This window comes from Arvicanthis niloticus, chromosome 6 (genome assembly GCF_011762505.2).
Source record: "Arvicanthis niloticus isolate mArvNil1 chromosome 6, mArvNil1.pat.X, whole genome shotgun sequence".
Taxonomy (NCBI): Eukaryota; Metazoa; Chordata; class Mammalia; order Rodentia; family Muridae; genus Arvicanthis; species Arvicanthis niloticus.
Window position 1 is genome coordinate 60,915,049 of NC_047663.1, and position 13,751 is coordinate 60,928,799.

The following is a 13,751-nucleotide window of genomic DNA, read 5'->3' on the forward strand; positions in this document are numbered from 1 at the left end:
GACTGATCATAAGCCTTTTGTATTTTTAGGATGGACTGACCTAGTTAATTGGACCATGTCCTTCCTACCATTCTTGTGGGTCCAAACACTCAGGAGGTGAATCCCAATTCCCAACTGTATCTATTTTCATTTAAGGAATTATTATCACTCATATTTGTTGGTGGTAATCCATATAACATTTTAAATTCTGTCTAAACTGAAGGTCTGTAGCCCACCCCAAATAGTTGAATGAACCTTATGGGACTCCAGGTAGGTAAAGTAGTCCCCCTCAAGATGAAAGAAGTTGTCAATACTAAACAAGTTTGGTAGAATTTCACCAAACCAGTAGGCTGGAGACGTAAGTCCTGTATGTTTTTCCCTGACAACTCAGAAATATAGCCACTGGGTTATGTCTCAATCCTAGGCCCCTTATCCCTAAAATCAGGCTCCTCACTGAATCCAGAGTTTCTGTTCTGCACCGTTAGGAAAGATCCAAGCATACCTTTGCCCCCTCATTAGGTACAGGGATGGGCCAAGCTATTTTCACATCAAGACACCTTTCTATAGCACTTCAGGCTTTATTCCCCTGTCTTGTGCACAGTGCCATTCTGGGAAGTGAGGTCCTCTTCTGAAGGATTTAAAATTATAATGTAAATAAGTCTTTATTTAGAGAATTGGAGTGGGTAGAGAATTCTCCCTCCCTTTTTTCTAATTGTTGTCTGAGACATCTGTAGGCTCATTCTACCATAGACTGTCACTGTAGATTTTAAGGAAATGTTCATGTTGTGAGCTATTTTATGTTCATCACAAAAGTTAGATGTGAAAAAAGTGTAACCAGGAGCACTGGCCCAGAATGGGAAATGTAGCTTTTTTTCCACATAGTTTGTTTTTTTTTTTCAGAGGATTTCTCTGGGTAGCCCTGGCTGTCCTGGAACTCAATTTGTAGACCAGGCTGGCCCTTAACTCCCAGAGATTCGTCTGCCTCTGCACTCCAAGTGCTGGGATTAAAGATGTGCCACCATGCCCAGTTGGTAAATTTTCTTTAAAAGACCTGCTAGTAATTGGCGTTAGACAGTTGGCTCAGTGGTTAAGAGATCCTATGCCCTCTTCTGGTCTGTCTGAAGATACCTATAGTGTGCTCAAATAAATAAATAAATAAATAAACCTTTAAAAAAAATACCTGTTAGTATTTTTCAAAAGCATCCTTTCTGTCTCAGAGTCATCTGTAAGGTGTTCTGTAACCAACAAGAGCCAGGCTACAAAGTTTGGATATATATAATTTTATTATTTAAAAAGCTGTTGGTTTATTTGAGTCAGGTTGTTCAAAAGCTAAGTAGCATTTAAAGCTACCAAGATTTTTTCCCCTCTGGTTATAAGCCTCTCTTAGGGCCAAGCCACAACCAGCATACTTCACCCAATGCTGCCCACCCGACGGCCACCTTCAGCTGCCATGATGCTGCCTTAGAGGAACAAGTCCAACTGTCTGTCTTCTGTGCCTTCTCCCACATGCTATGATCTCCAATGCAGGCACTAGAAAGGGTCTGTTCATACAGCCCTGCCCATGGCAGGCCCAACATGGGCACCAGGCTCCATTACCTTGTCTATCACTGGGGACCAAGTGTAGTTTCACTTTTGTGTTCCCTTCTCCCCAACCCCCAAGCCTCAGAGCCAGCAGCTCACTCCCTGGACCTTATAAGGTTTTGAGCAGAGATGGTCTCAGCCTCCTCACTAGGATCCCATTGTGCTGTTTCAGGCCCATGCTGACTCCACGTGAGGCTTGACATTGTCAACTGAGATCTCATTTTGCTGTTTTAGATCCACATTGAGCCCACCTGATGGTTCACATTGTCAACTCTAGAGATCTAAGATCACCTAAAAGACAAGCCTCTGGCATGGAGAACATGATCTAAATTAGGTTGATTGAGGTTGGAAGAACCACCTTGAAGGAGAAAGCTAAGCACCAGCTTACATTAGGAACATATGTGAAACCATTTTGTGTAAAACTATTTTGTGTGACTTGGAATAATGTAATATTTGCAAGATGGGTTACTGAACCAATGACACTGATATGTTACTGAGGCAACCCTAAACTGTGACCCTGATAGCACAAAACTAAAGTCAGCTATAGTATTGGGATAGTATTTGACTACAGTTCAAGGGGCTCCCAGTTCAAATCTGAATGTCTCCTTTTCTCGTTTTTTTGAGACAGAGTCTTACTTTCTATTTCTGACTTTGGAATTCAGTATGTAGACCATGCTGGCCATGAACTCACAGAGTTCTGCCTACCTCTGCCTCCTTAATGCTGGGATTAAAGGCATGTGCCACCATGCCTAGTACTGGGTACACCCCTAATAAGTCTTCATATTTATCTTGGTGTGAACTTCAGAGGTGGCCCTCAGGATTGCACTGCTGTCTCAAGTCTCTGCACTGATTCCTATTGGGAAAGGGATTTTGAAACTGGCCACTGTGCACCTCAGACTTCTGCAACTGGCATCATTACTGGATTTAGACATGCTCACATGTCAGAGCTAGCCAGTACTCTCTAGGATCACCTGGAACTTCCAACAGTGCCATTTTCCTGTTCTGCCACAACCGAAGGATCTCATAGTGGATACAGATCAAGCTTGTTTCAAAAGCATCCTCACTGAAGAGGATTCCCTAGACTAGTGGGTCTCAACTTATGGGTCTTAACCCCCTTGGTGTCCAGTGACCCTCTCAAAGGGGTTGCTTAAAACCATCAGAACACACACACACACACACACACACACACACACATTATGATTTGTTTTTTTTTTTTTTGTTTGTTTGGGTTTTTTTTGTTGTTGGTTGGTTGGTTTTTGTTTTTTTCCAGACAGGGTCTCACTATATAGTTCTGGCTGTCCTGGAACTCACTGTGTAGATCAGGCAGGCCTTGAACTTCCAGAGATCCACTTCCCTCTGCCTCCTGAGTGCTGGGATGAAAGGTGTGCACCACCACATCCAACTTTACATTAGGACCCACGACAGTAGCAAAATTCGTTATAAAGTAGCAACAAAAGTAAGTTGGGGGTCGCTACAACATAAGAGACTATTAAAGGAGCCGGGCGGTGGTGGTGCACGCCTTTAATCCCAGCACTTGGGAGGCAGAGGCAGGGGAATTTCTGAGTTCAAGGCCAGCCTGGTCTACAGAGTGAGTTCCAGGACAGCCAGGGCTACACAGAGAAAACCTGTCTCGAAACCCCCTCCCCCCCCCAAAAAAAAGACTATTAAAGGGCTGTGGCATTAGGAAGGTTGAGAACCACCACCCTAGAGGAAGCCTGAAGCATGTCCTGCCCACATTCCCTGTTTGCTGAGATGTCTGCTTACATGAGATACTATAATTATTTATCTGTCCATCTGTCTGTCTATCTATTTATTTTTGGCTTTTCAAGATGTGTTTCTCTGTGTAGCTCTGACTGTCCTGGAACTGTCTTTGTAAGCCAGACTGGCCCTGAATTCACAGAGATCTGCCTGCCTCTAGCTCCGAAGTGCTAAGATTAAAGACATGTACCACCATGCCCCCGTGAGATCACCATAATTATAATAGCATGATATTGTAAGGAATGTCTGTGTGAATAAACAGCATATTTGAGCAAATCTGTGGACATTCTAATTGCCAAGCACCTCATAGTTCACTGGCCAAGCTTTTCATGACTAGCATTCATCTTCCTCTGTTTCCAAATTGTGAATAAAACGGGCCCATGCTTCTGGAGCCTCAGCTGCCATGCTGCTGCCACGACTGACTGTACCCTGGAACTATGGGTAAAAGAACCTTCCTTAAGTTGCTTTTCCAGGTTTTTTTTTTCCCCACAGTAACAACAGAATTAATTAATACAGGAGGCATCAGGGCTAAGGAACCCCAAATGAGCTCCAGAGTCACAGCCATGTGACTATGTCTCGCCTCAGGCAGTAGCATGAAGTGAGAGCGTGAGGTAAGTACATCACAATTCTTCCTTGACCATCTGCAACATCCTGACTCACCCAGCAGTAGAGTCCTGCTACTTAGACCTCCAAAATCTCCCTCAAGTTATCAATTCACTATCCCCTGAGGTCATGCTGGAGTTTTATAGGCTCTGGGTAAGAGGCAGCCTTCTTTCAGGTCTCCCTGCCTTTTGTCCCCTGCTTGTAAGGGCAGCAGATCTCCTACTACTGGAAAGTTTTACCTGGTCCTTGGGATGAATTCCTGTGACTTCTTAAGAAGCTGGGCCTAAGCCACCCTCAACAGCCTTTCTAATACCAGGATCACCTACTGCTAGTAACATCATCTTAGATCCCATGAGCTGGGACCTGTTCTTATCATTTGGCTGGTCCTACTCATGAGCGTCATCCTGATCCATAGTTATCCAATATAGTAGTTCCCAGGGCCTTGCAAGGTACTGCCAGCTGAATGAGTCTCAGGCCCTTCCTCTGATGCCATGGCTGCCCTTGGCAGTCTAGTCCCAGTTCCCAAGCCCCAGTATCTTCTACCAGCCCCACGGCACCAGCGCCAGCACTTACCATTCACATTCATTCATTTTGTTTTTATTCTATTTTATTTTTTATGAATATGGGTATTTTGCCTCTACATCACATGTATGCCTGGTATTCATGAACAATGTATCTCATGGAACTGGAGTTGCAAATGGTTGTGAGCTGCCATGTGGGTGCTAGGAATTGAACCCAGGTCCCCTGGAAGAGCAGCCAATGTTCTTTTTTTTTTTCCCCCAGCCAATGTTCTTAACTGTTGAGTCATCTCCCCAGCGCCCCCTCACCCCCCCCCCCAGGCAGGGTCTTGCTATGTAGCCTGGGTAGGTTTTGAATTTGAAGTAATTCTGACTCAGTTCCTTGAGTGGGGAGATTACAGGTGTATACCAGAAGCAGGCCCCAATACATCAGACCTAATGTTTTTCTTTTTTCCTCTCATTTGTATGGCAAGTATTTTTCAAGGACCTATTATGCATTTGTTATCTTTTTAGGCTAGATCCTCCATCTGCAAATCCAGCAGGAAACTGTGGCCTCCTCTAGAATGTCTATCCTAACCCTCTATTTCCATCTATTCTTAGCAAACTCACTCATTCTTCAAAAGCCAACCCTTATGTACCAATCTCTGGGGAGCTTTCTCAGCCTCCCTAGCCCCCATCCCTGAGACTTCTTTCTCTACTGTCCCACTCCTGAGCCTTGGGTGGTCCATCCTGTGACGACAGAAGCTGGGATTGGGTTACCCAAAGATTGAGGAGTGGGGGTCAAGGGTCCTTAGGGGGGGTTGGTAAAGACAGATGTGTCTGCTGGAAGTGCTGGCATAGCGTGAGTCTGGCACATCTGCAGCTCTGCCTCCTCCCTCAGGCTTGCTTTCCAGACCCTGAGCAGCTGTATTGGAGGACAGACCAGAAATACTTCTTATCTGTAAAAAATGACTAAGAGTCATAGGTCCAGGCCAAGGGCACCTGGTAAGGACATGTGGAAGGCTGGAGTGTGAAGCTGGAGCAGATCTGAGTACCAAGCCCCAAGAAACCAGAGGCAGGCCCCCAAACATCTAGACTACTGGTATGGGGCTTCCCTGTCAAGGCAGGCTCTGCCTTCTGGAGGCCCAGTGGTCCAGCTTTTAAAAATCACTTGTGCTAAGTAACCCTTGGCTGCATCCATGACTCCATCCCAGCTCCAGATAGGTCCTCTTGGGTTCTTGAGTTTTTCCTCCTGTCCCCTTCTGGTCTCCTCCAATGTTCTGGTCCTTGTCTAGAGTCACTGGTCCAGAGAGGCAGAGCAGCTACCCTCAGGCCATGGAGCAAATCTTCCGGCAGGAAGCAGCAAAAAGGTCAGAGGAGGTCAGAGGAGGGTGATCTCACTGGGGGGCAGTGTGAGCCGCTCCTCCCGGGCACTGAGCATGGACTCTACGTGCACAGCCACCACGCGACACAGCTCCAGACCCTGCAGAGTGGGAGACACAAAACAGTCTCTCATTCTCTCTCTCTCTCTCTCTCTCTCTCTCTCTCTCTCTCTCTCTCTCTCTCCAACCCACAGTTCTGTCTCTGTCTCTCTCTTCCTCTCTGTTTTTTTTTTAGAGACAGGGCTTCTCTATGTAATAGCCCCAACTGTACTGAACCTTGCTTTGTAGACCAGGCTTACCCTAAATTTAGAGAGATCCACCTGCTTCTGCCTCCCAAGTGCTGGGATTAAAGGAAAACACCACCACCACTGCCAAGCCCAAGATTTTATTAGATGTAAATCCTTTAGATTTAAAAAAAAACAGTCTGGGCCTTGAAAAATAGTTCAGCAGTTAGGAAGGCTTACTGCTTTTCCAGAGGACCTGGGTTTGATTCCCGGCACCCACATGGCAGCTCACACCTGTCTGTGGCTTTAGTTCCAGGGGATCCAATGCTGTCTTCTGACCTTCAATGGCACTAGGTACTCACATGGTTCACAGGCATTCACACAGGCAAAGCCTTTGACCAGTAAGACGTATACACATAAAATAGATTAATTAAAAAAAAAAAAAAGTCCGTCATGTAGGGATTGTGGCTCACTGTGTGATGCTTGCCAATAATGTGTGAGGCGTTAGACTCCATCCCAGCACAGGTCCTCCCAAATTAGTCTAATTAACAAATGGTAAGATTCTAATTATGTATTGTCATCAGTTACCCACAGTACCTGCCATTTTGAAGGGGTGGCTACAGTCCCCGCTCCCCGACTGGATCTGTAGAACTTCATCTGTATGTGGTTCTCAGACGAAGGCCAAGACTGAGTCCTGGGGCACTTCCTGAGTGTTTGTGCCTGACTCAACAATAATAGGAGTACTTCCTGGTCATATTCAGTGCCAGGCCTGTCCTAAAAGTTTTTATGAGTAACCCTAAGAGCATTCTCCTATCCCTGGGTGACCTTACACTTTACAGAGTTAGGGTTTGAAACTTGGGAGCCACATTCTGAACAATTCTTTACTGAAGTGAAAGGTGACACCTGCAGCCATCCCAGCTATGGGATTCCTCTTGTTATAATGTCAACAGGAAGTGTCTTCCCCAACACCTCACTGGTTAGAGGCTTAGTCTCAGCTGGTAGGGTCTCATCACTGAAAGGAGGTCAGACGGTGGGAACTCAAACATCAATGGATGAACTCATCAGATTCATTTCATGCCATTCATTATTGGGAACTAGGAAGCAAGGCCTGGTTGGAGGAAGTAGGCCACTGGGAACATGCTTTTGAAGGACATCTCATTTTTGGCTTTTTCCTGTGTGGCTCCCTCCACCTGCTCTGCTCTCCTGTCACTATGAATGAAGCCCAGCAGCCTTTCTCTGCCATGGCCTTCTGCCATGATGTTTTTTGCTTTACCACGGGCCGTTTACAAAGCAATGGAGTCGGCTGACCGTGGATGGAAAACTGTAAAATCCCGGCTCACGGTCCACCGTTTCTCCCTCAAGTTACATCAAGCGTTTGTCACTGTAATGGAAGGCTGACCAACACAGCCCCCTTAAAGTCTATCTTTTGCCTATTCACAGGCTTTGTTTATGCCTGTCTTAGCAGATATGGAAACAGGCTCAAAGACAAACAGGGATGTGCCATAATTCCCTTGCACAGCCTGTCAGAGTCTGCAATGCTTCTGTATTTGGAAACCACCTCCTCCTGGGAGCCATCCCCGATTGCCTCTGATACACATCAAGTCTCCTGCGCACCCTTTCCAGTGTGTATCACGGTTACGTAGGGAGGTTTGGTTTTTTTTTTTACAGGTCTGAGATTGTGGTGAGAGCCAGTGCAGCAGGGGACTCAGTCACATTTGTCAAAGCATGCTATGAGAGATGCTCAATGGTTTGTTGAATGAAGGAATGAGTAAAAGACCATATCCTTCCACACACAGGACAGAGGCAGTAGCTTCTTCCAAGGAGGGGACTGCAAGGAACTGGAGAAGCCAGAAAGATTTTCATCCACCCATCTTCCCATCCATTCACTCACCCACCTAATTCCTCACAGGGCTCCCTCCCTCCCTCTATTTGAGCTTCATCATAAAAGCCCCTCTTTGTAAAAGCCTTCCTGGCTCTCCTCCTAATGACTTGCCGACTCTGCCTCTGTGGCCCTCAGCACACCTTGCATATCACTTACAATCCAGCTGCCATGTCTCAGCCCAGGTCAACTTCCTTAAACCTCCTGTGCCAAACCTGCCCACTCACCAGCCTCCTATGTTCCCTAGTGACTTCAGAAGGCTCCCAACTGTTTGTATTATTTCCTCCTCCTCTTATTCTTCTTCCTCCTCTTCCTCTTCTTCCTCCTTCTCTTCTTCTTCCTCCTCCTCCTCCCCTTCCCTCTTTTCCTTCCTCTTCCCCTTTCCTCTTCCCCCTCCTCCTTCATTTTTTTTCTTTCTTCTCTAGTCAAGGTCTCTAGCCCAGGATGGTCTTTATAGCTGAGGATGACTTTGAACTCAGATCCTCCTGACTCTACCTTTTGAGGTTTCTGGGATTACAGGTATGTACCATGTACTACCATGACCAGTTTTGTGCAGTGCTTGGGATCAGACTTACAACCTCATATATGTCAGGCAAGTATTCTAACAACTGTTATAGCTCATCTCCCAGAGTTTTAATTGTTGGTTTATTTATTTATCTTGGTTTATTCATTTATTTATTTGGTTTGCTCCATGTAGCAGTGGATATCCTAGAACTTACTCTATAGACCAGGCTGGCCTCCAATTCACAGAGATCTGCCTGCTTCTGCTTACCAAGTGCTGGGATTAAAGACATGTGCCACCATCACCTGGCTTCCAGGGTTTTAACATTCAAATTTGAGACTTCTCTTTCCCTGGTGAATCTTCCTAGTCCCCTACCAAACACATCACTATTCTGCAAACAACCTGTATTCTTCCTCCACAATGCAATGCTAAATTGCTTCCTGGGGAGGTCTCCACAATGGCTCACAGCTCTGTTCCCTGCACTGGGCAGCTTGCTTTCTAGGCATAGCCCAGGCTGGAGAAGAGCCCAGTATGTAGAATGAGAAAGCCAGAGTTTCCTGACAGAGTCTGGCTGGCAGGATTGGACTTACCTGCTCCAGCTGGAGTTGCATGGTCCTCTGGGCTGCCACATCCCCCAGGGAGATCTCCACATACGGGTAGCTGGAATTGGCTGTGGGCTGCTGAGTCCATGTGGACTGGATCTCCTTTAGAGGAACCTTCACAATCAGCTCCTGGGGATGAGGACAGAGGAGCCAAACAGGTGTGAGGGTGAGGGTGTCTCTACCATGCCAAATCTTCTCCTGCGGGTAAGGTCAAAAGACAGAAGGCCCAGCTCTAAGCCAGTTCCTCAGACACTCATCAGCTTTGGGACCACGCTGGATCTCAGCTTCCTCACCGGGGAAGCTGATTCAACAAACACTGATGTTTCATGCTTAAGATGCAGAGAGTAGTGGGGGCTTGGACCTTCATATCAGAGCTGCTTCTGGAAACACCCATATCCCTTACCAAAGAGTTTTATTTCTGGCCCCCACGCAGAGGAAGGTGGAGTGATGGACAGTTAGTACTGCTCCCAGATACTGACCAATGGGGATGTTGACTGAGGATCATGGCAGCTCCTTATCCCAGAAGAAAAAGCACACCTCTGTTCTTGGGGACAAAGATGCCTGCATGTCTTGGGGACAAAGAGGCCTGTTCTGTATTGTCTTCCAGGGTCTCCAGCCACTGCACACCCGACCTTTCTCCACTCTACTTCTTACAATGTCCCCTAGACTTACCTCTAAGCAAACCTCTTGTTCCCAAACTCACAACACAAGTTTTTCTGGTGTTTGTTTTGTTTTTATTTGATTTTTTTGTTTGCTGTTATTGTTACTTTATTTTGTTTTTCAAGACAGGGTTTCTCTGTGTAGCCCCTGGCTCTTCTCCTGACACTTGGTTTGTAGACCAGGCTGACCTTGAACTCGAATAGTTCTGCCTGCCTCTGCCTCCTGAGTGCCAGGACTAAAGGAACCAGGTTTGGCTTTAAGAGCGGGAACTAAGAAAAGTATGGCAAGTCCATCTCCTTGATGGCTATAGGAAGCCCTAGCTCCCAGGAACCTGGCTATATTTGGAAGCAGGAAGTGTAAAAAGGGGTTAAGGGGTCAGGGATAGAATGCTTGCCTGGTATTGGGGGCTCTGGATTCGATCCTTCTTATCATAAGATAGAGAGATAAAAAGTAGGCATGGTGGTATATGTCTGTAATCCTATTGTTGGAAAACTGAGTCAGGTAAAATCATAGAGGGACAGTCTGAGCCACAAATTTATACAGCCCTGCCAAGAGAGGTAAGTCAGCTAAAATGAGGCCACTAGGTTAGGCTCAATTCCAGCATGACTAGTGTCCTTATAAGAAGAGAAAAGTTGGACACACGGACACCAGGGATGTTCCCATACAGAGAAGCCACATGGGGACACATGAAGTTACCATCTCTAGCCAGGGAGAAACCAAAGCTTGAAAGCTTCAGAAATCTTGGAAATTTCACCTAGTGTTGTACAGGGCTCCCAGGCTGTGGTATGAAGCATGAAGCACAGGGCTCCCAGGCTGTGGTATGAAGCTGCGGCAGCCTGACATACTAACCACATGCTCTCGGTGTATTTTCCTACATGTCTCCTTTCACATGGCCAGAACTGTATTATTTCCACTTTCCAAAGGAAGTCTCTGAAGGGGAAGGGATTGGCTGCAGACCATGCAGGGGGTAAATGTGTAGCAGGCATCTTTGTCCCCAAGAGTAGGTGGAATGTCAACGGACAGAAGGGGACAGGTGGGCAGGGCCTGGCAGAGGCCACTCACATGTGTCTTGGTGCTGAGGAAGTTGAGGCCATTATGGTTGACAGCGAGGATACAGGGCGCTGGCACCAAGACATTGCTGCAGCTCTGGATGAAGAAGAAGGAGGAGCCAAACAAGGGGAAGGCACTGAGGAGGCCTGCAGTGTGGAAAGCCTGTGATCAGGACACCTGAGCCAGGACAACAGGACAGCCGCTGCCTTGAGCTGCCAGGCTACCTGCAAAAGCTGCTCTCTGCTTCAGTCTGCTCTGACTTCCCTTCCTCCCTCCTGGCCTCTTCCTGTTACCTCACCTTCTTGTTCCTTCACCTTTAGCTTGGCTGCCACCAAGCACTGCTTTTGTACAAAGAAAATAGTATCTCCAACCTCCCTCCAGCCACCCTCAGCTCAGCTGCCCCTCCCATGTCTCCAGCCCTCCTCCCAGGCAGCTCTCACCCAGGAACTGAGCACGGGCCTGGTGGGGACTGAGCGCCTGGGTCTGCTGCCGGTGTTGGCTAACCAGGTTGAGCCAGGTGTCACCGGCTGTGGTGTGGTAGAGCTGGGCTGGGATGTATTCTTGGACTTCACGCCTGTGTGCAGAGGGTAGAGGGCTCCTGAGAACCCGTCACCTGTCCATCCCCTCTGCAAAGTAGGCATGACACCAAAAAGACATTGCTGCGTGCTTGTCTGGATTATTAAATGTAAGGGAGCAAGGAAAGGAAATACAGGGTCCCTACTCACAGCTGAGGGAGCTGAGGCTTTGAGAGCTCACCAAGAGGCCCAAGGTCATGCAGTGCCGCTGAGAGGTAGTGTAAGCAGGGTAAGATGGGAATCCACTGGGTGTCTTAACACCCACGCAGGGAGCTCAAGGCAAAGGGGTGAAAAGCACAAAGGTGCAGGAAGTCATCCAGATCTGCAACCCAGGAAACCGGCCGAGACCCCAGGGCCATCATCATCATCATCATCATCATCATCATGGTTCCTGCTCTCACCCTCCCCTTTGCCATATGCAGAATCTCTCAGGACAGACGTTATGGCTCATGGGCATGTAGGAAATAACAACGGCAGGCCCAGACCAGCCCACCTGCCCTGGGCTGCAGTTGGGAAAAGGGATAGGAGAAGTTGAGGCAGCCCCTTCCCCTCCCAGAGTTCCCCTGCACTACTTGGGTAAGAGGTAAATGTTGAGGGTCTTCCTGAACTGTTATTATTATTTTTCATTATTGATATGTGCCGCTTTGGTTGTCTTGAGACAGGATATCACTATGTGACGTTGGGTGTCTTGAAACTTACTATGTAGATCAGGCTAGCCTCAAACTCATAGAGAGCTGCTTGCCTCTCTCTCTTGAATGCTGGGATGCTGGCCCAGTATGTAGCTGGGAATGATGTCTAGCTTCAACTATTTTTTCAAGCAAAGTCTCTCACTGGAGGAGCTGAGTAGTTAGAGTCTCTGGCCAGCAAGCCCCAGGGAGCCTTCTATCTGTCCTTCTGAGTCCTGGGATTCTAGGCACATGCTACCATGTCTGGCACTTTCTGCAGGCCACTGGTGGGGTGCCAGCTAAGGCCCTCATGCTGGTGTGGCAGCACCTTATGGAGTGAGCCATCTCCTAGCCTCTGGATTATACTTCTCCCACTCTCATCCTCTCACATGTGAACTGTGAAGCCTTCGAGGAACGGGCTGGTCTACACAGTGAAATGATGACAAGCTGACCTGAGGCGAGTCACCCAGGAAAAGACTCACAAATGTCAGACAGTGATGGGCTTCTCACTCCTGCACCATGGTTGGCTCTCGCCACACTCTACATGTATTAGCACAGAACAGCAAGCTCCATTTTGATTTGTGTTCTGAGATAGGTTTCCCACTGGGCTACCCAGTCTAACCTTGAGTTCCTGAGATCAAGTTACCCTCCTGTTTTAGCATCTCCACTGCTGGGATTATAGGCATGAGCCACCACACCTGGCTCAGTGAATGTTTATGTGGCTAAATCCTCAAGGCTGTGTATATTGTCTGGCCTCCAAAATGTGTGTGTCTTCAAAGTTTTCACTGATCATTACACGTGTTCTGAGCGGTAACAATGCATTGCAGGAAAAGAAAAGAGCTTCCAGGCCAGGAAAGCCTCTTCCAGTCTAATTGGTACAGAGGGGGAAACTGAGGCCTAGGATCCACAGTTGTGGGATAAGAGGGGATGGGTGGCCTGCCCTCCCTCCCAGTTGAGACAGGTAGACAGGTGCTCACACACTGGGCAGGTAGAAGTGGTCCTTGGCGCGGTGCTGCAGAGAAGCCAGCTTGGACACCTGCTGGAGTTGTTGCTCAGTGGGCTGGCTGGCTGGCACACTGCTAAAGAGACCCTTCAGGTAGTCAGGCAGAACCTGCAGGAAGCAGCTGCATGAGGAACTGCTGGACAGCAACGCACTCAGGCATCTACGGTCAGGGGCTCTGAGTCAAGCCATTGCACTGACTCCAGTCCTTCCCACTTTTAGGAGTTTATGGTTCATTGGTTTTCTGGTTTGTGTGGAATGAGGATAGATGCATCTGGGAGCAGAGCTCTGAGGGATGAAAACTATGAGGGAGTTTCCATAGTAACATGGGAAGAGTGTAAAACAAAACACAGACAGTATAGTAAACATTAGATGCATGTTTCTCGAAATTGCCACCCAAGGCAGAGAGTGTATCAAACCAGACTTCTGAGTTTCATCTAGAGTCTCTGGTCCTGTAGATCTGGGGTAGAACCAGTTTCTACCAAGCTTCTGCTGGTCCTTGAGTAGCACACTACCAGGGCATGAAGAGTTAGGTCTCAACACTGTGCGGCCCCAGAACGAAGTTGCTGTGTGTTTGAGAAAAGGTCTCTCTATATAGCCCTAGCTGGCCTGGAGTTTGCTGTATAGACCAGGCTGTCCTCTATCTCACAGAGATCTGCCTGCTTCTGCCTCCTGAGTACTAGGATTAAAGGCACGTACTACCACATGCAACAATGTGGTTGCGTTTTGTAAGTAGAATTGCTAAAACTTTGATACAAGTTCCACAAAAATCTGGGTGTGGTATGTGTGGTGTG

The 13,751-nt window shown here is 47.5% G+C and overlaps 1 protein-coding gene across 1 annotated transcript in view; it reads right to left on the minus strand.

The window, feature by feature from the left end:
- Window positions 1-4,496: 4,496 nt before the first annotated feature.
- Myo15a (myosin XVA) overlaps window positions 4,497-13,751 on the minus strand; it is a 55,952-nt gene continuing 46,697 nt past the window's right edge. The window contains exons 61-65 of the mRNA XM_034507337.2: window positions 12,935-13,068; window positions 11,158-11,291; window positions 10,730-10,863; window positions 8,996-9,136; window positions 4,497-5,901 (exon numbers count right to left, since the gene is read on the minus strand). Coding sequence (XP_034363228.1) covers window positions 5,800-5,901; window positions 8,996-9,136; window positions 10,730-10,863; window positions 11,158-11,291; window positions 12,935-13,068 — 645 coding nt within the window. The 3' untranslated portion in view covers window positions 4,497-5,799. The remainder of the gene's footprint in view (window positions 5,902-8,995; window positions 9,137-10,729; window positions 10,864-11,157; window positions 11,292-12,934; window positions 13,069-13,751) is intronic.